Source organism: Lepidochelys olivacea (assembly GCF_965140295.1).
Source record: "Lepidochelys olivacea isolate rLepOli2 genome assembly, chromosome: 7".
Lineage (NCBI taxonomy): Eukaryota > Metazoa > Chordata > Testudines > Cheloniidae > Lepidochelys > Lepidochelys olivacea.
This window is the reverse complement of record NC_140417.1, coordinates 103,543,041-103,565,674: the sequence shown is the minus strand read 5'-3', so window position 1 is coordinate 103,565,674 and position 22,634 is coordinate 103,543,041. Positions and strand designations below refer to the sequence as shown.

Here is a 22,634-nt window from a genome sequence, read left to right as displayed (position 1 = left end):
TTCTGAGCAGAATTGGTTATTGCAGGAGATAGAGAGCCAAGGAAAGTTTGCCCATGTAAACGGAGCGTGGCCTTGTAAACATTAGAATATTTCAAACCTAAACTGAACACACCCCTAAAAATGGCATTTTCCAGTTTATGACACCTTTCGCTGTGAAGAGCCAAGAACAAAATAATTCTCTCAGCCTGTAAGGGCCACAGGCTCTAATAATTAGATTCTCAGAACTCAGATGCAAGGCTTGGCAACAACAACAAGCAGCTCTGGGTTTTTCAGAGATACACATGTGCACATTGCTCCATTGCCCCTAGGGGCTCTGAACTAGCAGAAGATTGAAAGTGACACACGATCTGCTTGAAAAATAGATCTCACGGTTGTCAATTTGCATGTTACAATGAAGCCCTTTACTAGAAATGATACTGCCCAAAAGGAAGCATATGAATACTGAATAAAATGAAACCCTGGCAGGATCCATGGACAATTTACACTGGCAATTTGAGAAATGTTAGAAGCATAAGGGCCACTAGTGATAAAACTGTCAGGATTAGGAAATGTGAGATCTGAACCAGGCTGGTGAAGATCCAGATAAACTATTACAGGAATTCAGACTTTTTAAAACAGAATTTCATGATCAATAGTGTGTCAACTCCAGCTGACAGTTTCAGTAGGAATAACAGATAAACATAACCCTGATTTGTTACAGTCACTCACAGATCATTAGAGAGCTGCTATCAGGGCAGTCTCAGTGCAGTGAGCAGGATGACAAGTAGTCTGAAATGTATGCAGTAGATCATTACTTAGAAGTTGCTCTTCATAGCTAGGTAGCAACATTTCCAACAACCTTCAAGGGAAAAGGGAGATTAGAAACTTGGCAAAAACAAACAAATTGAATACCTCCCCCTGCAGGCAGGGGAAACAGACAAGATCAGCTGGAACAGAGCATTTTCAGGGCGGGGACAGAAGAGGTACATCCTTAGCTGGTGTAAGCTGGCACAGTTCCATCAAAGACAACGGAGCCACGCCTATGTACAGCAGTTACATATTTTACCCAGAGTGTCCAAAATATCTGTAGGAAAGTCAGTTTGGTCAACAGTCAAACAAGCTTAGACTCTGTACAACCATGTGCTCATCTCCCTCAACCTCAGCAACAGTTTCAAAATGACACTAAAAAGAGCTTTGAGAGTTACATGGGAATCAAGTAGGGCTCAATCTATTGACTCCAAAAAAACTCCAGAGGGAGCAATATGACAAAGTAACAGTGTTTAATTTTGCAGGTTGACTAAGGATGAAATCTATTCCTGTGCTGAGGACCAACACAAAAGGTAAATTTCATCCAAAGGTATCAGCAAGGAAGATGACATGACAAAAGAGAAGAGAAGAGAATGGGGGGGGGCAAGAGGGGAAAAAAGAGAAGGACACGTTCAACGGCAACTGTAAGAAAGGCAGGAGACTGGGAATTGTAAGAACTAATAGTTATTAACATAGAAGGTTTAGGATTGGAAATAGGAAGACACAAAGAAAGAGCCAAATCCAATAAGTGGCTCTTGACAGATGGTTGCCTCTTAAGAGAAGTTATAATTATCCATGATCTTAAACTCTCAGAGCCATTAACATTCATTGTATAAATATTTAGGCACTTAAACTCTCAAACTGTCCATGTGAAGTACTACTATGCAAGCACAGAAACCACTATATATGGTTTAATATCTCAGATGTATAAATCTTTCCATCTTCAAAATACAAAAATCAAGCAGATTATATTATGAACCCCGCATAGCAAGTTTTCAGGCCAGCTGCAACACTGCAGCTGCAAGTCATTGAAGAAGCTCTAGACATGCTTTGATCCCACAAGCTCATATGCATCGTCGTCCCCTGGGCCCACACAGAGTTCTACTGAAGACAAGGATTAGTTCTCACATCTGATGGGTTTGTATGCTACTAGTTGACCATGACCAGTTGATGTCTTCCTAGCTCACTATCTGGGGATGTCAGCTGACTAAAATAATGACCCCAGTTCACTCAGACACAATTACATAGAATATGCATGTTCTCAAATCAAGTGGATCATGAAGCTCTATTTGTGATAGGACTATGGCTCCATCTTCACTAGGAAAATGATAATGGTATGTTAACTAACACGGGTTAACCCTTGTTAACTAGTGTGTTCATAAAGGTATGTTTTCTTAACCCGTTAGTTAACATGGGTTAATCCATGTTAGTAACCATAACGTTAATTTTCCTAACAAAGACAAAACAATAATCCCAGCGTAAATCTCCTGTGCATAAATTTAGGGACTAAACAAAAGCTAAATTTCAAATTGGAATAGTAGACACATGCAATCAGGTCTGTAGGAACAGGTACTTCTTTCATTGCTGTGCTATATATTTATGCAATTTAACAACTCTCTCTCTCTCTCTCTCTCTCATAAATTATACAGCGTCAGCTACTCGTTAAAGCAGGGGACAGATTCAGACCTCTGTGTTTGATTCCTGACTCTGTCACTAACTTGCTGAGTGAACTGCTGACAAGATGACTCCAAATATATCTGTGAAACTGACATAACAGAGCTAAGCCAATAATGTTAAACATTTTAAGCAAATATTTATTCAAATATTTAAATAAATTCTCTGTGTTCCCTTAGCATGAATATTCTAGCTAGAAAATAAAGCTTTCACTAATGAGGGGAAAAAAACAGATGTTAAACCCGAATTGCCCAGATACTCATCTAAAGTGGATTATGACTCACATCTGACTAACAGTTCAGATTTCAAATTCTGCACCAACATGTAATTCAAAATTCTTACTGTTGGTGGTTACTTACAGAAATTATCCACTCAGAGACCAGAAACAATACCACATGACCCAGGAAACTAATCAGCAAAGTACAAATATTCACTTTCAAATATTCATGTGGAACTGTCCTCCACTGAGTCTACAGACTCAGGATTAATAGCTGTATTCACAAGTGATTTTGAATGATACATCCATTTTCCCCAATTTATGTACAGAAAATTCATAAACAGAGAAGCAAAGCGTTTTTAATATATTACTCATTGTAAATTGTTGGCCCTTCCATAAATAGTTCTTACCAAATTCACTGGGGTGTTGTAAGGCTAAATTTTCCCTAAAGTTCTTTGGAATCTTCAACTGAACAATAAAGATATGCAAGCGTTTATTGTAAAATAAACAGGAACCAGGTGAATAGCCCAAAGCAACAGGTTTAAGGGGCAGGAGGGAGGGAACAGTTGAAGATTCCCTACATACTGGAACAGGACCCAAAAGAAAGGCTATGGTGTGAATACTCTTTAGTCCTTGAGCTATTTATGCAGGTCTCAGAGCAGCAGCCGTGTTAGTCTGTATTCGCAAAAAGAAAAGGAGTACTTGTGGCACCTTAGAGACTAACCAATTTATTAGAGCATAAGCTTTCCTGAGCTACAGCTCACTTCATCGGATGCAGGTCTGCATTTCAAGTTGCTAGGACAATGTAAATGATGTGAGATTTCAAAGCAATCTCGAGTGTAATTGGTATCTCGTTGAAACACATTACAAAATCCTTCATTCCTAAGAAAATAGAGAAACTTTAGAAAAAGGTCTCCCACGCTCCTTCAACCCCAAATGGGTGAGACTAGGTCTGATTTGTGCAATGAGCGGACAGATTTTGTCAAGGCAAAACTCGAAAGTAAAGACAACTTTTGTATGGCGTGTGTCCCTCCGTCCCCTGCATCAGCAACGAGAATCGCCTGTCACATTGCCCCGGCTGGGGAGGGGGAGCGCGGGGGGGGGGGGTCGGGAGGAGGCATGAGAAGCATCAGTGCAATGCAAGCTTGGGTGCTTTGCGGCTGGAGAGCTGGCCCTGCAGCTAAGCGGGCAGCAATCCTCCAGCCCGGCTCAGTGGGCTGCAATGAGCAGCCGACGCAGCGTGAATGCTTTCACTCCCAGGCGACAGCTAACTCCCCCTTACACGCAAACACAGCGGCGCAACCAGAGCGAAAGAGGAGCCGGGGAGGCTGGGGGACGCGGTGCGGCTGAACTGGATTTGCAGAGCAGATGGGACGGCACGGTAACTGGAAGAGGAGGGCTGCAACGTTTGCAAAGCAGCCAGGAGAGGAGGGGAAGTTTGTTTGTTCTTTTTTTGTTTTGTTTTGGGGGGGGGGAGGGAAATGCAAATATGCAGAAGCCCCAGGGTGGTGGGGAAATGCCAAGGGAAACTCTGCTTCTTTCTAACCGCGTCGGCGCGGGTGAAGGGGTCCAAACTTGGCCATATGCTGGCTTGTGACCTGGCAGTGTGTGTGTGTGTGTGTATATATATAAAAGCATAATCAACTTACCTTGAGCCCTGGATGATGCTATAAAGAACCAGCTTAGGCTCAACAGCAGCATGAATATCTGGGCTGGGGGGTGAGGAGGAGGGAAGAGCCGCTGCTCTGCATGAAGACGCTTTGACATCTTAGCCCAGACTGAAAGAGACAAACTTTCATCAGCTAGGTCTGGAGAATAGCACCATAATATACAGTTACAGAGAGGAGCGAGCTGGGACTCAGGATGTGAGAGATTTCCTGCATGCAGTTAACTCCCAAACCCCTCCTGCTCCTGCATGGACTGCTGATGAGCTGGGCTTTGCTTTTATATATATAAATAACAAAAAAAAAAAAAGTTGTTTGGGGTTTGGCTTTTTTTTTTTTTTTTTTTGGCAAGAACTATCTGTTGACCGTTGCAATAAATGAGCAGACTGTCCGTGTTGGCTAGCAGGAGGCACTAAAGATCGTTGGTGAAAGAAGGCAGGCCTGCCTGGGAAATCTGCCCCTTGCCAACATTTACAGTTCTCATTACAATGGAACAAATTATTGTCCTCCTGCCTCGCCTCAGGGCGTCTCCGCGGGGTCCTACAGCCCTCCACTCCCGCTGTGCACACGGTAACAGTTACTCTGTTGAGGAGAGGTTACTCAGGCACGGTGGTATGTTCCTGCAAAGACACATCACCCCCATTCTCAGACCTGCCAAGTCTCCTTCAGTTGGAAGGAGACTCCCTCCTGTAGGATTAATTTTAAGGTTGGCTTTCAAATATCCCCCTCTTTTGCTGGTGTGATTGGTCTATGTGTTAGAAGTCTCCCCCTCTAGTGATAAGTGATCTGGATGAAGCTTCTCCTTGCTCATGGAGGGTTGTATAGTGTGTGTGCTAGTGATTTCTGTTACACACAGGGTGGTGGTGGCTTATTCTGAAAAAGAACTTGAATGTGTAATAAGAGTAGAGAAATTCTTTATTGGTTTCATAATATTGCAGGTTATTTCTGATGCTCAGGGCTATTACTTTACAGTGTTTAAAAGATTAACGAACAAAATTGGTTTTGTTTTTTTTTAAAAAAGATATCTTCCTCATTCACATTGTCAACAGTTGTCTGGGAAACAAAAAAAACCCCACACAGTACATTATGCCCATCAAACCCCTGGCCTGCCACTGAAATACATATAAATGCAGCAATGGATGCATCTTAGGGCTTCTCCCAGGGAAGGGAGAAAGAAAGGCCCTGATCCTGGAAACACAAAGCTGCCTGCATTTTACACACACACTTCTATTGAAATCAGGGGGAATACTCATAGGCATAAAGTAACTCGTATGTGTCAGGCCCTAATTCTGCAACTTTTTCCACTCACGATTCTTCTTCCATGGAACTATTTTCAGGATCAGGGCCTAAGCTTGGGCCTTTGCCAACAAAAAACAAAGACAAAACCACACTCACAAACCACACAGAGCTGTGCGAATTTGTAAATAGTGACTGTTCTAGTGCAGGGGTTCCCAACCTTTTGCTTTTGAGGCCCTCCCTGCCCCTCCCCCCCGACATGCTATAAAAAGTCCATGGCCCCCTGTGGTATAACAACTGCTTTTGTACATATAAAAGCCAGGGCCTGCGTTAGGAGATAGCAAGCCGGCCAATTGGCTGGGGAGCACTGCAAAGCTAAGTTGCTCAGGCTTCAGCCCTAAGTGGTGCAGCTTTAGCTTTCTGCCCTGGGCCCTAGTGAGTCTAATGTTGGCCATGCTTTGCAGACCCCCTGAACCCTGCTCACAGCCTCCCCACCCCCCAGGGGACTCTGCACTCCTGGTTGAGAGCCACTCTTCTTGAGGGTTTAAAGACAGTAGTTACATCATGAAGTAGGGGGACCAGATAGCAACTGTGAAAAAAACAGAACGGGGGTGGGGGGGCAGTAGGCACCTATATAATAAAAAGTCCCCCAAAATGGGACTGTCCCTTTAAAAACAGGACATCTGGTCACCCTACCATGAAGGGTATCTTCAGATCACATATGGGTTTGAAAGATTTATACAGTCTGACTTGGAATGGGATAGGACAAATCCTTTTCGCCTCCTGCCTCTCCTCAGACTTAAGATATTCCCCCACCTCCACCAAAAGGTGTCAAAACATTCTCAGAACTCTGTTTCTCTCATTTCTCAGAGTTTTGATTTGCATTTCTCACCCCCACTAAAAAATTCTATGAACTGAGCTCTGTGGAGGACACACAGACAAGGAGAGCGTCTGAGAGGTGAGCAAGGATATGTTTCTGATAAAATTTCACCAAATGGTAATATGGTTTCATTTTATCCAGGTTTCACCTGCACAAAAGGAAGAAATGGACAAGTTTTAGATGAATCTAAACTGTATGTCTTTAATGGATACCTTATTCCAAGTTATACAGCTAGATAAAGCCCTTTGGGCAGGGTCTCTCATTTTTGTGTACTGTACAGCACAAAGCACACTGAATGAGTTAATCCCAATAAGAGCAAAACAATTTTTTGAATTTGCAAATGATCACACTCCAAAATAGCCAGATTTTGTCTGGAAGCTGCTATCCAAAATGTAGGTCATCTCTAATGTAGAATGATTCATGCAGGGTTGTTTAAATGAAGTAGTAATTGGGAGAAAATGTATCCTAAAAACAGAGAAAACTTCTGATTGGAAATAACTCATTCTCTACCCTGCCTACATACAACTATAATTCTCAGACAGGTGTTATGATTTTCCAGTATAACTTTAAATTGGTTTATGCTAGGATTATTCCTGATCCCACAGATCTGTTTTTTGGAACAGTTAAGTGTCAAGGTGTAAGGTTGCCAGTGCTCATTTTTATTGACCCACATAATTTCAACTTTTTAATTTTAAAATCTAGTCAGTGATGTCACTGACTTTTTTTAAGGGGTGATTTATTGTATGTATCCCAATACCTTCAACATGAAGGTTAAAAACAATCACCCGTTTGCGTCCAAAGAGCCAGAAGATTCTTCAGTAATGCCCCTTGATAATACCCAACTAAGTCAGGAGAGGCTGTCGCTTTTCTGGCCTTTGAAGGTCTATTTTCTTAAAACATAGGGTAAAAAATTAAAAAGCAACGAATGCTTTTAGACAGCTCCTCTTTATGCTCATGTAGACTACTGGCAATGCATTTCAATGTTGTGATTTGTATTAATTAAGTATTCACCAGTTGCCCTATTTTTTGTTAATTCACCAAGTCTGCCGGGGGGGGGGGAAGGGGGAAGAGACCTGTGGATTTGCCCCCCCACCCAAAGCACACAAGTGAGGGAACCGAGAATACTATCATTCCTGTCCTACTACTTGGACTATATAATTCAAGTTATTTTCATGGGGTTTAAAGTGAATCTATTAACAGAGTTTTTATCACCAACGAATCCAGAGTGCTTTGTTAACCATCTCAGGGTAGAGGACAGCGGCAAACTCTCAAAAATGCGGGATATACAATTCTGGCCAAAGATCTAAAACAAAACTCTCATTCATTAAAAACTAACTCATTACTGACCACGTAAAACAAAACAACCCTTGATTTCCTAAGGACTCATACTAAAAAACCGTCTTGCAATAAATTTTATGAAACTTAACTTATCTACCTTAGATGAATGAAAGAGTGAGTTGCTCCTGCAGCAAATCAAACTGCTGTTGCTAGGCGCCCTGGATATTTCAAAGGTAGGCCCTGGTCCTCCAGATTTTTCCATATAAGCAAATGCCTGGCTAGTCATTTTTTTAATTTTTAAAAATCTTATCCACTTAAAGGTATCAGTGTTTTTTCTTGTTTGTGGTCCTTTATCAGTCATGTTTTATTCTTTCACCCCGATTTTACTCTCTCACCCTTCCCCCCCACCCATTTTTGCCCCCCTTGCTTCCAATACTACTTATGTTTGGGACCCACACCCCTTCTATCTGGGGCACATGACATCCTGTGACAGTAGCAGCTCTTCAGGCAACTGCTGCTCGTGCAGCCCCTTGGTTTTCTCCTCCTGACAGTTGGGCCACTACTTCTCTTGTGCTGTGAGATGGGGGAGGGAAGAAGAGGAGACAGAAGGTAGGTAGCTGGTCTCCATGGCGTGTGGTAACATGACAGTAATCTGCATTAACACAATCACTAACTCACAACTGAATTGACAATTCAGCCTCATTTGGTGTCAAGCCTCAGATAGCTGCCCTGTCTCACTGGTATAATATGGACATTCTTGGATGGAATCTTCTAGACTGGTGTGACATTTTGACCCACCTGAGAGGCACTGTGAGCTAGAAAAAACAAAAACAGTGAAGGCTTAAGAGTCAAATGCTTCTGAGAGGTAATCTTGGCTCTGTTTTGGAAAAATCATGGAGCAGGTCCTCAAGGAAACCATTTTGAAGCACTTGGAGGAGAGGAAGGTGATCAGGAACAGTCAACATGGATTCATCAAGGGCAAGTCATGCCTGACCAACCTGACTGCCTTCTATGATGAAATAACTGGCTCTGTGGATATGGGAAAAGCAGTGGATAGGATATATCTTGACTTTAGCAAGGCTTTTGATATGGTCTCCCACAGTATACTTGCCAGCAAGTTAAAAAAAAATGGATTGGATGAATGGACTATAAGGTGGATAGAAAGCTAGCTAGCTAGATTGTCAGGTTCAATGGGTAGTGCTCAATGGCTCAATGTCTAGTTGGCAGCCGGTATCAAGCGGAGTGCCCCAGGGGTCAGTTTTGTTCAACATCTTTATTAATGATCTGGATGACAGGATGGATTGCACCTTCAGCAAGTTCACAGATGACACTAAGCTGGGGGGAGAGGTAGATACACTGGAGGGTAGGGATAGGGTCCAGAGTGACCTAGACAAATTGGAGGATTGGGCCAAAAGAAATCTGATGAGGTTCAACAAGGACAAGTGCAGAGTCCTGCACTTAGGACAGAAGAATCCCATGCAACGCTACAGGCTGGGGACCGACTGGCTAAGCAGCAATTCTGTAGAAAAGGACCTGGGGATTACAGTGGACCAGAAACTGGATATAAGTCAGTAGGGCGCCCTTGTTGCCAAGAAGGCTAACAGCACACTGGGCTGCAGTAGTAGAAGTATTGCCAGCAGATCAAGGGAAGTGATTAGTCCCCTCTATTCGGCACTGGTGATGCCATATCTGGAGTACTGCATCCAGTTTTGGGCCCTCCACTACAGAAATTATGTGGGCAAATTGGAGACAGTCCAGCAGAGGGCAACGAAAATGATCGGCGGCTGGGGCACATGCCTTACAAGGCAAGGCGGAGGGAACTGGGCTTGTTTAGTTTGCAGAAAAGAAGAGTGGGGTGGGGGATTTGATAGCAGCTTTCAACTACCTGAAGGGGAGTTCCAAAGAGGATGGAGCTCGGCTTTTCTCAATGGTGACAGATGACAGAACAAGGAGCAATGGTCTCAGGTTCAGCGTGGGAGGGCTAGATTGGATATTAGGAAACACTATTTCACTAGGAGGGTGGTAAAGCACTGGAATGTGTTACCTAAGGAGGTGGTGGAATCTCCATCCTTAGAAGTTTTTAAGGCCCAGCTTGACAAAGCCCAGGCTGGGATGATTTAGTTGGTGTTGATCCTGTTTTGAGCAGGGGGTTGGACTAGATGACCTCCTGAGATCTCTTCCAACCCTAATCTTATATGATTGAGGTGAAGAAGTGAGGGGACTTGCCCAATCTTCACAATCTGTAAATTGGAGACGAATTCTTCCTCACAGAATTTTGAGAGAGTTCATTAGTTAACATCTGTACAGCACTTCAAAAAGGCTAAATCCGATATAAGTGCTTAGTATCATAATTTATTTCCATTAATGCATTGGGGCCAGGAAAGTGTGCTTTGTTCTCCAGCTTCCCAACCACCTCTTACTGTATTGCATAGAACTGCCTATTACTGTATCAAATGAAAATTGACAGAGCTTTAGTGTCCTCTGCTTTCAGATAAATTTGTTTTTAAATAAACACAGCTGCTAAAATATTTCTGAGTGCAGTGTTAAACCTGTGAAAGAGGATTTGTTTGTGGAATTAGTCCCTGTTCCTTGGCCTGGGCCTGATCTCTTTACTGAAAGAGAACTTAGGGTGACTGAGTGAAAACTTGGCCCAAGGAAGGTGTGCACTGTCACTATGACTGATTAATATACCAGTGGTTGAAAATAAGGCACAATGAAAAAATAAGCAGCACATCAGCTGTAACAGTAGGAACCTGAGAGGTTAAGAGATGCTTGTAACAACAGGGAGTATTACATTCAAGCCACAAGAACAGCACATGCTGTCATTCACAGCTGCAGACAACCTGTCTGTACCAGACAAGCATGTCCAGGGGACACTTGGTCTGAAATTTTATTCACGTATCAGTATAGGTCCACGTTGATTACCAGAATCCAAGCTAATTGAAATGCTTGGTTATCCAAAAGTTTGCATGTATTATTTTATAATAAATGCAACATGTTTGTATGTTCAGAAGCAGAAAAGGTAGATTTGAGAGTAGGCAGCAGAAAGATGCAAAGTGTGGCAGAAGTCACCCAAAGACAAGCATGGCCTAAAGAAAGCAGTGCACAAGGAATAGGTTATACTCATTAAGTGCTGTGATATCCTTAGATGGAAGGCACTATAATATGACTAGATCAAGCCTTACAACATCTGTGCAGTAGACAAGTATTATGCCCATTTGACAGATGAGGAGAGTGAGAAAAAGAGGGATTAAAATGACTTTTCCAGGGTCACAAGGAAGAAAAACTGACGCAGACAGGATTCAGAATTAGAAAAAAAGAAAAAGAAAAAGAAAAGTTTCTTGCAAGCTGACACTCTCATCATAGATCTCTCCTCCACCATTGCAGCTGCTAAATAACAGCCTTCTTATCTATTGCAAACCACACCATTTCTGAAGTTTCTCCAGTAGGCAATGGAGAAGGACTATGAAATTAGGATATTTGCTTCCTTTGTAGAGTGCTTTGCAATCTGCTGATGAAAAGCATTGTGTCAGAGCTAAGCAATATTATACGTTGAGTCATGTTGGTCGACCTCTCCATGGAATTGGATATAGTCGCCTGTGCAATCTGTGCATCTCATCACAGATATACGGCAAGAGTTAGCACAATTGTGCTTGAGATCATGTCAATCATTCCTCTAAGGCTACACCCAAAGAGTCTTGATGACACTAACTCCTCGGCCTCCAGAATGCCCACCTGTGGGGTCCTACAGGAATTCATCATCCTCTCCTGCATTCCGCTCAACATCTGTGCAAAGCCACTAAGGTGGATTGTGAAACATTGATAGCAATATATAGGTGGTACCCAGCCCTACATCCCCTTCACATCAGATAGAAATGAACACCTGGGAAATGGTTCTACGTGTCTGGCTGAGATCAGCAACTGGAATAAGGGCGGCTGGCTGAACCTGAATTCCAGAAAGACAAAAGGTTTCTGGTGGAGAGATGGCACCTCCATAATAATACCCAACTCTTGTGTAGCATTTTTCATTCATAGATTTCAAACCACTTCACAAAAGGTAGTCAGTATCATCATCCCTAGTTTACAGATGGGGAAAAAGGACACACAGGGAGAGAAGTGACTAGCCCAAGGTTATAACATTGTCTTCCACTGAGGATGCTCTCAGATCATTAAGGATCAAACATAGACTTTGTTCTCCTAGATCCTCAACTTCTTCTAAATACCCGTAACAGCCCAAGGGACAAAAAAATACCGCTGCCCATCTGTGTTTGGCAAGAAGTCCACATCCGTGCTTCTCACATTTTGACTGTTTCCACAGGCATCTGTGTATTCATGGCCTAAAGGATTGACGATTAAGATTCTCTGTATTTTGGAATGAAATGCTTGTCCTTTATATAAAGCTTGACTCAATTCAGAACTCAAGCCAATGAGAGATCATGTCTCCCTATGAAATCAGGGATCCGTCAGATTGTTTTGCAATGTGTAGAATGTAAGTACAGTGGTAAAAAGAAAAGGAGTACTTGTGGCACCTTAGACACTAACCAATTTATTTGAGCATGAGCTTTCATGAGCTACAGCTCACTTCATGGGATGCATACCGTGGAAACTGCAGAAGACATTATATACACACAGAGACCATGAAACAATACCTCCTCCCACCCCACTGTCCTGCTGGTAATAGCTTATCTAAAGTGATCATCAAGTTGGGCCATTTCCAGCACAAATCCAGGTTTTCTCACCCCCCCACCCCCATACACACACAAACTCACTCTCCTGCTGGTAATAGCTTATCTAAAGTGATCACCAAGTTGGGCCTCTGGTCACGCAATCACAGACATGAAGGTTGCTATCTTACAACAAAAAAAAATTCAAATCCAGACTCAATGATCTCTTCTTGCCTTATGATCTATGAATTACGCATGTGTTTGTCGTTATTGTAAAAAGCCTTGCTACTCCCAAGAGATCCTATATGATTAATATTTTCTTCAAGTCTCTAATGAATTTATTGTGCCAAATTCACATTCACTACTAGACATTGTATGTCCTCCACATTAGAGTGACTGGACTGTTAAGTATTTAAAAAAACCACCCGATTATTATTGTGGGTTGTTTTTTTTTAGGAGACAACAGCATTCTCAGCTTCAGAGGGGAAATGTGCCAGGCCATAGTTTCTTATTAAAATCATAAAGCACTGTAAAATTATTTTCACATATAAATAAAACAGAGCCATCCTGAAGTTATTTATGCATTTATAACAAAATGAGATGCAGCAATTTTAATCTTTTGGTAGCAGCCTGTCTCAAAGCTAAGGCTTACTCTGAAAGAATAAACACCTTTCATTAAACAGCACTTATAAGTTGCTACCAAGCATAATTTCAAATCAGAACAGCCAGGACATGAGGTATAGCTCTTATAATACCTCATTCCCATCCCCCAAAAAAGTTGTTGAGCTTGATACTTCTTGCCTTTTCTCTAGGCTAACTCACCTTTAGCTATGAAGCAACACAATAAGCTAAATTTCTTAAAGCAGTTCTGATAAAGCTCTGTATGTTACCTAACAGGGAGGATATGTTAGAATTGTTATAGCTGAATGGAACAGAACCAGAGTCTGAGAAGCTGAAGAGAGAGTTTGCAGGAAACTATATTCTAACATAAGCAAACAAATAAACCCACCTCACTAGGACTTCAAAGCTATTTAAAACCAAAACAAAGAGACACCATGAGTTTTTCATATAATTAAAACACAAATCCAAACCTCACAAAATCTCTAACCACATCCTTTTCTTGTCGCATAAACCCTCACTCATAAAAAAAAAAAACACAGACATAAACAAGCCAGCACTTTTACCTCTAAAATTCCCTGCCACAGCCCCTAAACAACAACTCCTTTCTCTTCTCTATTACAGCAACCCAGTCTCTTAATACAATTCTGAGCCTAACTAGTTTCAGCTGCACCTAATCACTTCCCTGCTGAGAATTCTTCCTTGAGAAGACTGAAAAGCCCAGTGGGGATTTGACTCTCCCCTCCCTCCCAGCCCTGTAAAAAGCCCCAGTTTAGTAGTACCTCTTGCTAGGAGCACTCATGGGAGAGGGTGTATTGTAACTCCACAGTCCCTTAGCAGAGGTATCAAAAGACGCATACTCCTTCCTTGTCACAGTATCACTTTTACTCCAAGGAGTTGGGTATTTTATCATTCTCACAAGCTTAGCTACCAGCAGTGTAAGCCTGGAATCTTGGAGCCATTTTCCCCCATCAAGAAAAGGAGTACTTGTGGCACCTTAGAGACTAACCAATTTATTTGAGCATGAGCTTTCGTCTCACACTGTCTCTGCTGCCCTGTTCCACCTGGATATCTCTAACTACTGGACTTTAAATCACTGCTGATCCTTCAAGTACAGCTCTCAATTTCATTATGTACACAATTAAAATCTTTGCAATATCACTTCCTTTCCTCTTCCAGCCTCTTGTGAAAAAGCAACAGATTTGTTTCAAAACATTTATACTGTCTTCTGTTTTAATATCCTGCTACACATCTGTATATTTATCTCCATAAATCTTTTGTCTCTCAAAGCCTATAAGGTGTCTCAATAAAATACTTATATGCTTCTCTAAATTCCCATCATTTTTTTCTTGTACTGCCATTTTCTTAATCAAATCTGTTATAATAATTGATAGACTCTCTTTTCAGCACAGTAGCCATGACATATGAGATACTGGGTAAATTCTGTCTCATCAGATTTGTCATAGTATTCTGGAAAATTGTTTGTTGCTTTGTATAACTTTATACTCTCTCAGACCTGTCCCTCTATTATACTGATGAGGGAAGACTGGTTTGCAGGAAGGAAGAAAAATTATGATTGCTTTGTCCATAACCTGCTACAAAACTGTATTTAGAAAAAAATCCAAAGGGCTGTGTTTTGGCCAGAGAATCATGGGTTTTGACCTACCTACCTGTTCCTTTCTCTTTGCAGCTCCTTCCCCTCCAGTCAATCAAACAAACAAATCAGACCCACCTGAAGAGTTGCTAGTTATCCTCCTGCAGGAAAAGAGAGCCAGAAAACAGCACAGCTTGAACCCTGCTTTGCTTGCTGGAAGAGAGAGAACTGGGAGTTGTTAGGACAGGAAGTTAAGGAGGACACAGCATCGAACTGGCCCTGTTTCTAGAGTGGGCTGTTGCAGACAATAGGGTTATGCAACAGCCCAGCTCCCCCAGCCCTGATCACAATCTTCTCTGCCATGCAAAAGTTTGGCTTTAGTCCCCGCCTGCTATAGATTAGCTCCTCCTCTGTCCTATACCAAATTACCACTGCTAAAGAAAGCAGTGACTCCCCCAAACCAAGGTTCTGTGGAGAAATGGGCTGGACCCTGAATGGATCAGGCCTGTCAATTTGTCTTCATCTGTTTTCTACTCTGTTTTCACACCAGTGCACTAATGTGGATTTTAAAACATGCAAGAATTATTTCCAACTCACACTATTAGTCCTAAACCAGGATCCCAAGTGTGTTTCCTCGACCTAGCCCCAGGGCTTTTGCAGCTTCTCCACTGCCTCCTTGGTTCCCTCAGTGCTTTGTTCCACCCCAGTGCTTTTCTGTCCTGGGATGGAGAAGCCCATGAAACTTGTTGCCATGGGTCAGGAACAGACTGTACTCACCACATAGTACCCCACTGGGGCAGTAGTGTCTGGTGGATAAAGCACTGGATTGTTACTCAGAAGTCTTGGGTTCTATTCCCACCTCTGTCATTGGATTGCTGGGAGACCTTAGACAAGTCACAGCATTGCCCTGTGCCTCAGTTTCCCTATCTGTAAAGTGGGGATAATAAGGCTGACCTTCTTGGTAAAGTGCTTTGAGATCTATAGATGAAAAAAGGCTATAAGAACTAGATATTATTATTTACTTTTATTAGACTGGCAGGGCAACAAATGTGCAGTTTGAGCCTATTGGGGTGCTGGGGAGAAGCGCTTTAAATTTTCCTATCCACTTGACAAGCCTACCTATCTAGAGGGAGGATGTTCTTCTCCAGGAGCCCTTTATTCAGACATTTCACTTTCAGATGCTTGCTGGTCCCCAAATAAGTAAGTCTCCTTATTTGACACCATTTAAAATTTTTTTAAAATTTTCCTTCCTTTAATCAGACTTTAAAAATTAACACTTTTAGTCTCTGTTATTTCCGCTCATTTTAATGTTACTGTGTCTCTGATGATTTAAATAAAATTACTTTTTTTAAAGCTTTCTCAGGATAAGAGACAGTAGTATTCAGCCAGGTCAAAAGTATAATTAAAATCAGATTTTTTTTCTACTGTGCTCATGTAATCCTCTGCAGTGTACCATCAGAAAGCAATACAATAATTCATAACATGACCAAAAATTGGGACAATGAACAATGTTTTTCTAAAAATATTAAATCCCCTAGAGAAATTTGTCACTATAATGAAAAAGAAGAAATTACCCTTCATGCAGTACTCAGTAAAAAGCATTGCTGTGTATGTGATGTGAGTGTTAAGAAAAATGTCTGTATCTCCGGTTAGGGATGAAGTGAAGAGTAGGGTATCATTGTTTTTATTTTTGGTGGTATTAGTGGTTTCCTGATGATTACTATCTGAATCAAACCTTTCTCTCACATCCTTCAGACCATAGACAAAACAAGTGAAATATGCAAAACTAAAAGCTGGAAAGTAAAAAGTTGGCTTTTTTGTAACATCAGCTGATAATATTTGATAGAACATTTAACCCATAATTGTATATCTTCCATGGCTTTAACATGTGCCATTATATAATTACATTTAAGACCAGCTAGTACTCAAAATAATATTTTTACACAGTAACAAATACAAAAATTATATATGTGCTCTCAGTAGCATTACAAGTTAAGTATGTATTTGGCAACACTTTACACTAAGTGGGTATTCATTACTAATTCCTTTCGTATGCATTGTAATAACATTAGTCATGAAGAACTAATGTGGATATAATATTTAAATACTGGTTTATTTCTTTGTAAATCGTCAACAGAGAACACACTGGTAATTCCCTTTCACTGACATCTTTGGAAGGCTGTAAAACCTCCCTGAGCTCAATGGGGGGGTGGTAAGAATATCCTGTATTTTTAACACGAGTGAAAGGGTAATACCTTTTTAGTGATATCAGGCACAATACAATTTCAATTATTTCAGTGCACTAAAAAGTCTAAAAGGTAAGAACAGCAAAGCCAAATGTGAAATAAAGCTATAAAATTGCAACTTTCTCCCCATTCTTTGCCCGCGTGGTTATTTATTAAGCATGGACTTCAAAATAAATCTTCAGAGCTTTTCTCTTAAAAAGCATTACATATCATTACAACATTAGAGGGCCTAAGAAAGAATATAAGACTAAAATTCATTCAACAGACACATTGCCATTTTGTATTAGAGCTCTCTAAAGTGAATTGTAGCATTATATTAAATCCAGGGCCATTTATTAGCATCTCTGTAATATCTGAATGCATAGGAATTATTTTTCAATTTCACATTAATGTCCAGTTGTTGTAAAATGTTGACAATAAAAGAATTGTAAAATATTTAAAAGATGAAGTTTCTTCATATAAATGTGTCTTAATTTATAAACTGAAAAAGGCCTCTGTAATTAGTGGATTCATTTTTTCTTGTTCCTATAAGGGAAACAGTGATATGAACAAGTAATTTATTTTGCTTCTCTAGTTACAGTAAAAGCTGTGTTATCCTTTACCAACCGGAAAACTCTAGAAACTGGTATTTCTGATATCTCCCAATACAAATCTTCAATAGGGTTGCCAGGTGTGTCTGACTTTCGATTGGAACGCCCAGTCAAAAAGGGACCCTGGCAGCTCTGGTCAGCACCACTGACCGGGCCATTAAAAGTCCAGTTAGCACGGCCAGTGGGAGCTGCCGGGGTGGCGCCTGTGGGCGGAGGCAGTGCACAGAGCCACCTGACTGCACCTCTGCCTAGGAGCAGCAGAAACATGTCGCCGCTTGCACGGAGCTGCCGGAGGTGAGCGCTGCCCAGATCTGGCACCCCAAAACCCTTCCTGCACCCCAACCCCCTACTCCAAGCCCCCTCTCCCAAACCCCCTCCCGCACCCAAACTCCCTCCCAGAGCCTGTGCCCCGCACCCCCTCTCACACCCAAACTCCCTCCCTACATTTGTAAGTATAACTCTTAGTTCACTGGAATTTTTGACTAACCCCCCATTCCACCAACATGCCGGATAACAAAGCTTTTACTATACTAACCTTAGAACAATTCTGTTTAGTGTTTTATATTGCATGTACGATGAGCACAGTGGCACATTTCCTTCTTCTCTTCTCATTCATCATCTGGTAGGCAGATGATACACATCATTATCTGATTTTGTAGGATATCGAAAATGGATATCAAGCAATTTTACCTCCTACAGCTTTGGTAAAGAGCCAAACAGAACTAGTGAAAAAGAGATTCAAGATTCTTGAGAAATAGGATTTGTTATTCCTCCAAAATAGAACAAGAGATGGTTCTACTTGGTATACTTCTTTCAACAGCCTTGTCATAGCCAAGCAGGTGTGAGCTGGAGGCTGGAGTCATGATCTCCTAAAACATGGAATATTTCCAGTAGGTTTGGTGGGTAAAGGATTTTCACTTACAAAATGGAATCAAATATGATTCTATTGTCAGCTAGTATTGCTGCCATGACAGACAACCAAAATAGGCTTCTCTCTTTTAGAAAGAACGTCAAGGCTATACAAAAAGGCAAGGTTGTGTTATGAAGCGAAATCCTATCGTCTCTTATGCACCATACTCTAAAAATATTTTGCAGGACTCATAGAAACAATTATTTCAATATTAAATATGTATATTCTCCCATCAATATGAAGGCTATTTGTACAAGTGACACTCTTTGGGCTAAATCATACTCTCAGGGACATGGATGCACTGAGGCTTCACTGAGAGCAGAATTTGGCCTGGTAACACTAACCAGGAGTAGTGGCATGTGACAATCCCTTGCCCATCAGGAAAATAGTCCCGTATGGCCAAATTTCAGAATTATAGGGTCAGAAGGAACTACAAGGGTCATCTAGTCTAACCTCCTGTCAAGATGCAGAATTTGTTGCATCTAAAACTATCCAAGACAGATGGCTATCCAGCCTCCTTTTGAAAACCTCCAGTGAACAAGCTTTCACAATCTCCTGAGTCGGTCTGTTCTATTGTGCTATCGTTCTTACAGTTAGGAAGTTTTTCATGAGATTTAATCTAAATCTGCTATGCTGTAGTTTGAACCCGTTGCTGCTTGTCCTGCCCTCTGTGGCAAAAGAGAACAACTTTACTCTTATCTTTTTTTAAGGCAGCCTTTCAAGTGTTTGAAGACTGCTATCATGTCCCCACTTAATCTCCTCTTTTCCAAACTAAACATCCCCAGTTCCTTCAGCCTTTGCTCATATGACTTTCATTCCATCCCTTTGATCATTTTTGTTGCTTGCCTCCGGATCCTTTCCAGTTTCTCTACATCCTTTCTGTACATTAGTGACCAAAATTGGACACAGTACTCCAGCTGAGGCCTAACGGGTGCTGAATAGAGCAGTACTATCACCTCCCGTGACTTGCATGCTATGCCTCTGTTAATGCAACCTAAAATTGCATTTGCTTTTTTTGCAACAGCATTGCTTTGCTGACTCATGTTGAGGCTGTGATCCACCACAACTCCCAGATCCTTCTCAGCAGTGCTGCTGCCAAGCCAGTTTTCCGCCATTCTGTATTTGTGCATTTGGTTTTTCTTCCTTAAGTGTAGCTCCTTACATTTGTCTTTGTTGAATTTAATTTTGTTGTCTATAGCCCAGTTCTCCAATTTATCAAGATTCCTCTAAATTTTAGCTCTATTCTCCACAGTATTGGCAACCCTACCCTAGCTTTATCTCATTTGAAAACTTGATCAGTAACCTCTCTATACCTATATCCAGGTCATTAATAAAGATGTTAAACAACACCAGACATAGAACAGCTCCCTGTGGAACCCCACTTGAGACCTCCCTCCAATCCGACATCATTCCATTAATAGTTACTCTTTGTTTGCAGTTGTTTAACCAATTATGTATCCGCTCATTGGTAGCTCTGTCAAGCCCGCATTTCTCCAGCTTACTTATCAGAATGGCCAATGGGACTGTGTCAAAAGCCTTGGTGAAGTCCAGGTATACTATGTCTACTGCATTCCCCAATCCACCAAATCAGTTACCCCATCAAAGAAGGAAATCAAGCTGGTTTGGCATGATTTGTTCTTGGTAAATCCATGCTGGCTGCTAGCAATCACCCCTTCATCCTCCACGTATTCACAAATTGAATGTTTTATTCATTGCTCTAGTAGCTTTCCAGGTATGGAAGTCAGGCAGACTAGTCTATAGTTCCCCAGCTCCTCCTTTCCCCCCTTTTTAAAGATGGACACTATGGTCGCTCTTTTCCAGTCTTTTGGGACCTCTCATATCATCCATGAGTTTGTAAATATTATTGCCAGAGTCTCTGAGATTTCTTCAGCTAATTCCTTCTGTACCCTTAGGGGAATAGCATCCAGTCCTGCTGATTTGAATTCATTCAAATTGGTCAGAAGATCTCTGACATGTTTTTTACTTATCCCAATCTGCATCCCTTCCCCTTTATTGTCGATGGTAACTTCACTAGTTATCCAGTTATATGTTATTTTTTGTGAGAAGACTGAAACAAAGAAGAATTGAGCAGTTCTGCTTTCCTACCATCCTCTGTTACCAGTTCACCTTCTCCCTTGAGCAGCAGACTCACAACATCCTTGATCTTTCTTTTTCTCTGACATATTTGAAGAACCTAGGGTTGCCAACCCCGTTTTGCTGGGAGTCTCCCGGAATCAGCCTTATTTCCTGGAGGCTACTGCAGCCAAACCAGGAGATTTTGGGCGCTAACAGTCTAGCAGCCCAGCAGAGCTAAGGCAGACTTCCTGCCTGCCCTTGCCCGTGCCACTCCCATAAGTAGCTGGCACCATCCCTGCAGCCCCTGTGGGGGGACCAAGGAATCTCCATGTGCTTCCCCCACCCCGAGCGCTGCCTCCACAGCTCCCATTAGCCAGGAACTGCAGCCAATGGGAGCTGCGGAGGCTGTGCCTGCGGGCAGGGGCAATGTGCGGCGCTCCCTCGCCCCTCCCGCCCACCTAGGAACCGGTGCCAGTCGCTTTTGGGAGCCACCCAAGGTAAGCACCACCCACCCTCACCCTCTTCTGCACCCCAACCCCCTGCACCCAAACTCCCTCCCAGAGCCCACACCCCCTCCTGCACTCCAACCACCTGCCCCAGGCTCAACCCGGAGCCCCCTCCCACATTCAAACTCCATCCCAAAGCCCAGAGCCCCTCCTGAACCCCAACCCCCTTCCCTGGGCTTATTCCAGAGCCACCTTCTACACTCCGAATCCCTCAGCCCCACCCTCCAGCCCACACCGCAACCTCCTACCCCAGTCTGGTTAAAGTGTATGAGGGTAGGGGAGAGCGAGAGGTGGAGGGAGTGGAACTGGAGTGAGCGGGGACAGGGCCTGGGAGAAGGGGCAGGGCAGGGGCAGGGCTAGGGTGTTTGGGTTTGTGCCATTAGAAAGTTGGCAACCCTAGAGGAACCCCTTCATCTTGTCTCTAACATTTCTTGCCAGCTGTAACTCATTCCATGCCCTGGCTTTCCTGATTTTGTCCCCACACACTCACGCTATTCCCATGTATACTTCCTTGGTGACATACTCCTCCTTTCATTTCCTGTATGTATCCCTTTTGTTTTTTAGATAGCTAAAAAGCTCTTTGTGCAGACACATTGGCCTCCTGTGGCTCTTCTTATCTTTCCTCTATGTCGAAATAGCATGATTTAGAGCCTATAGCATTACATCTTTTAAGAACTGCCAGTCCCCTTCTACGCCTTTTTTCCCTAATTGGTCTTTCTGTGGGCCGTTGCCTACTATTTCTCTGAGCCATTTGAAATCTGCCTTTCTGAAGTGAGGTGTCCTTGTTTTGCTGTTCTCATGTCCTCCTTTCCATTGGATCTTTAATTCTATCAGATTATGATGATTTCCTCCCAAGTTCCCAACTACGTTTATATTTGCAACTAATTCATCCCTGTTGATCAAAGCCAGATCCAAAATGGATGACCCTATAGTTGTTTCCTCAACTTTCTCAATCAGCTCCCAGTAATTTTAATGATAGTTGCATATTTATGTCAAAGGGCAGAATTTGGATTCTTAGTTTTTGCTTGTCCATAAATAGGAATATAGCTGACAGATTTTGCATGTCTAATTTTATGTTGATTTTTTCCCTTGTACCAAACACTAAAGCATAGCTCTTGCATCTTATTTTGTCAGTTTTCAAACTGAAGAATGCCAAATGTGACAATAGCATTTAATATTTAAACCAATCACTTCTAAGGGTGGCTGCTATCTGAGAAACCTCCTGGTCTGTTTATAAATCACAAACAAGTCAAGACAGAGAGCAACAGAGGAAAAAACCCACCTCAAAAGCATTCAATCTGCCTGAAGAGAAGTCAACAAAAAGCTTATTGAGTAGTGAACGATGCAGGCTTATTTGCAGTGTTGTTGTAGCCGTGTTGGTCGCAGGATATGAGAGGGACAAGGTGAATGAGGCAATATCTTTTAACGAACCAATCTTGTCTCTCTTATATAGACTCATGTCACATAACTTGATACATTACATGAGAGATGACGTATTGTACATTGAGATACGTGTGTAACTATCTATTCTACCAGTGAACAAGTAGGTGGGAAATCCATTTGAACACACGATTACCCACTCTATCAGAATAAGTGGAAGGTTTTATTTGTTATTGAAGTCATAGAGGTCAAACATCTTTATGCAAGCTTGCTGATCTTCAGCCCTGGTGTTCCTGTGACTACTGATGATGTAGC

At 42.0% G+C, this 22,634-nt stretch overlaps 1 protein-coding gene and 1 long non-coding RNA gene across 4 annotated transcripts in view; one reads left to right on the top strand and one right to left on the bottom strand.

The window, feature by feature from the left end:
* Positions 1–4,655, bottom strand: part of ADAM12 (ADAM metallopeptidase domain 12) — a 346,313-nt gene extending 341,658 nt beyond the window's left edge. The window contains exon 1 of the mRNA XM_084634670.1: positions 4,327–4,655. Coding sequence (XP_084490796.1) covers positions 4,327–4,444 — 118 coding nt within the window. The 5' untranslated portion in view covers positions 4,445–4,655. The remainder of the gene's footprint in view (positions 1–4,326) is intronic.
* The window catches only part of LOC311524005, a 35,120-nt gene continuing 16,307 nt past the window's right edge, over positions 3,822–22,634 (top strand). Inside the window, exons 1-3 of one of the 3 annotated variants that reach the window (XR_014712462.1) lie at positions 3,822–4,058; positions 6,448–6,535; positions 7,898–7,968. This is a non-coding gene — a long non-coding RNA (uncharacterized lncRNA). The remainder of the gene's footprint in view (positions 4,059–6,447; positions 6,536–7,897; positions 7,969–22,634) is intronic. The other 2 variants (XR_014712461.1, XR_014712460.1) reach the window with 2 other exon arrangements.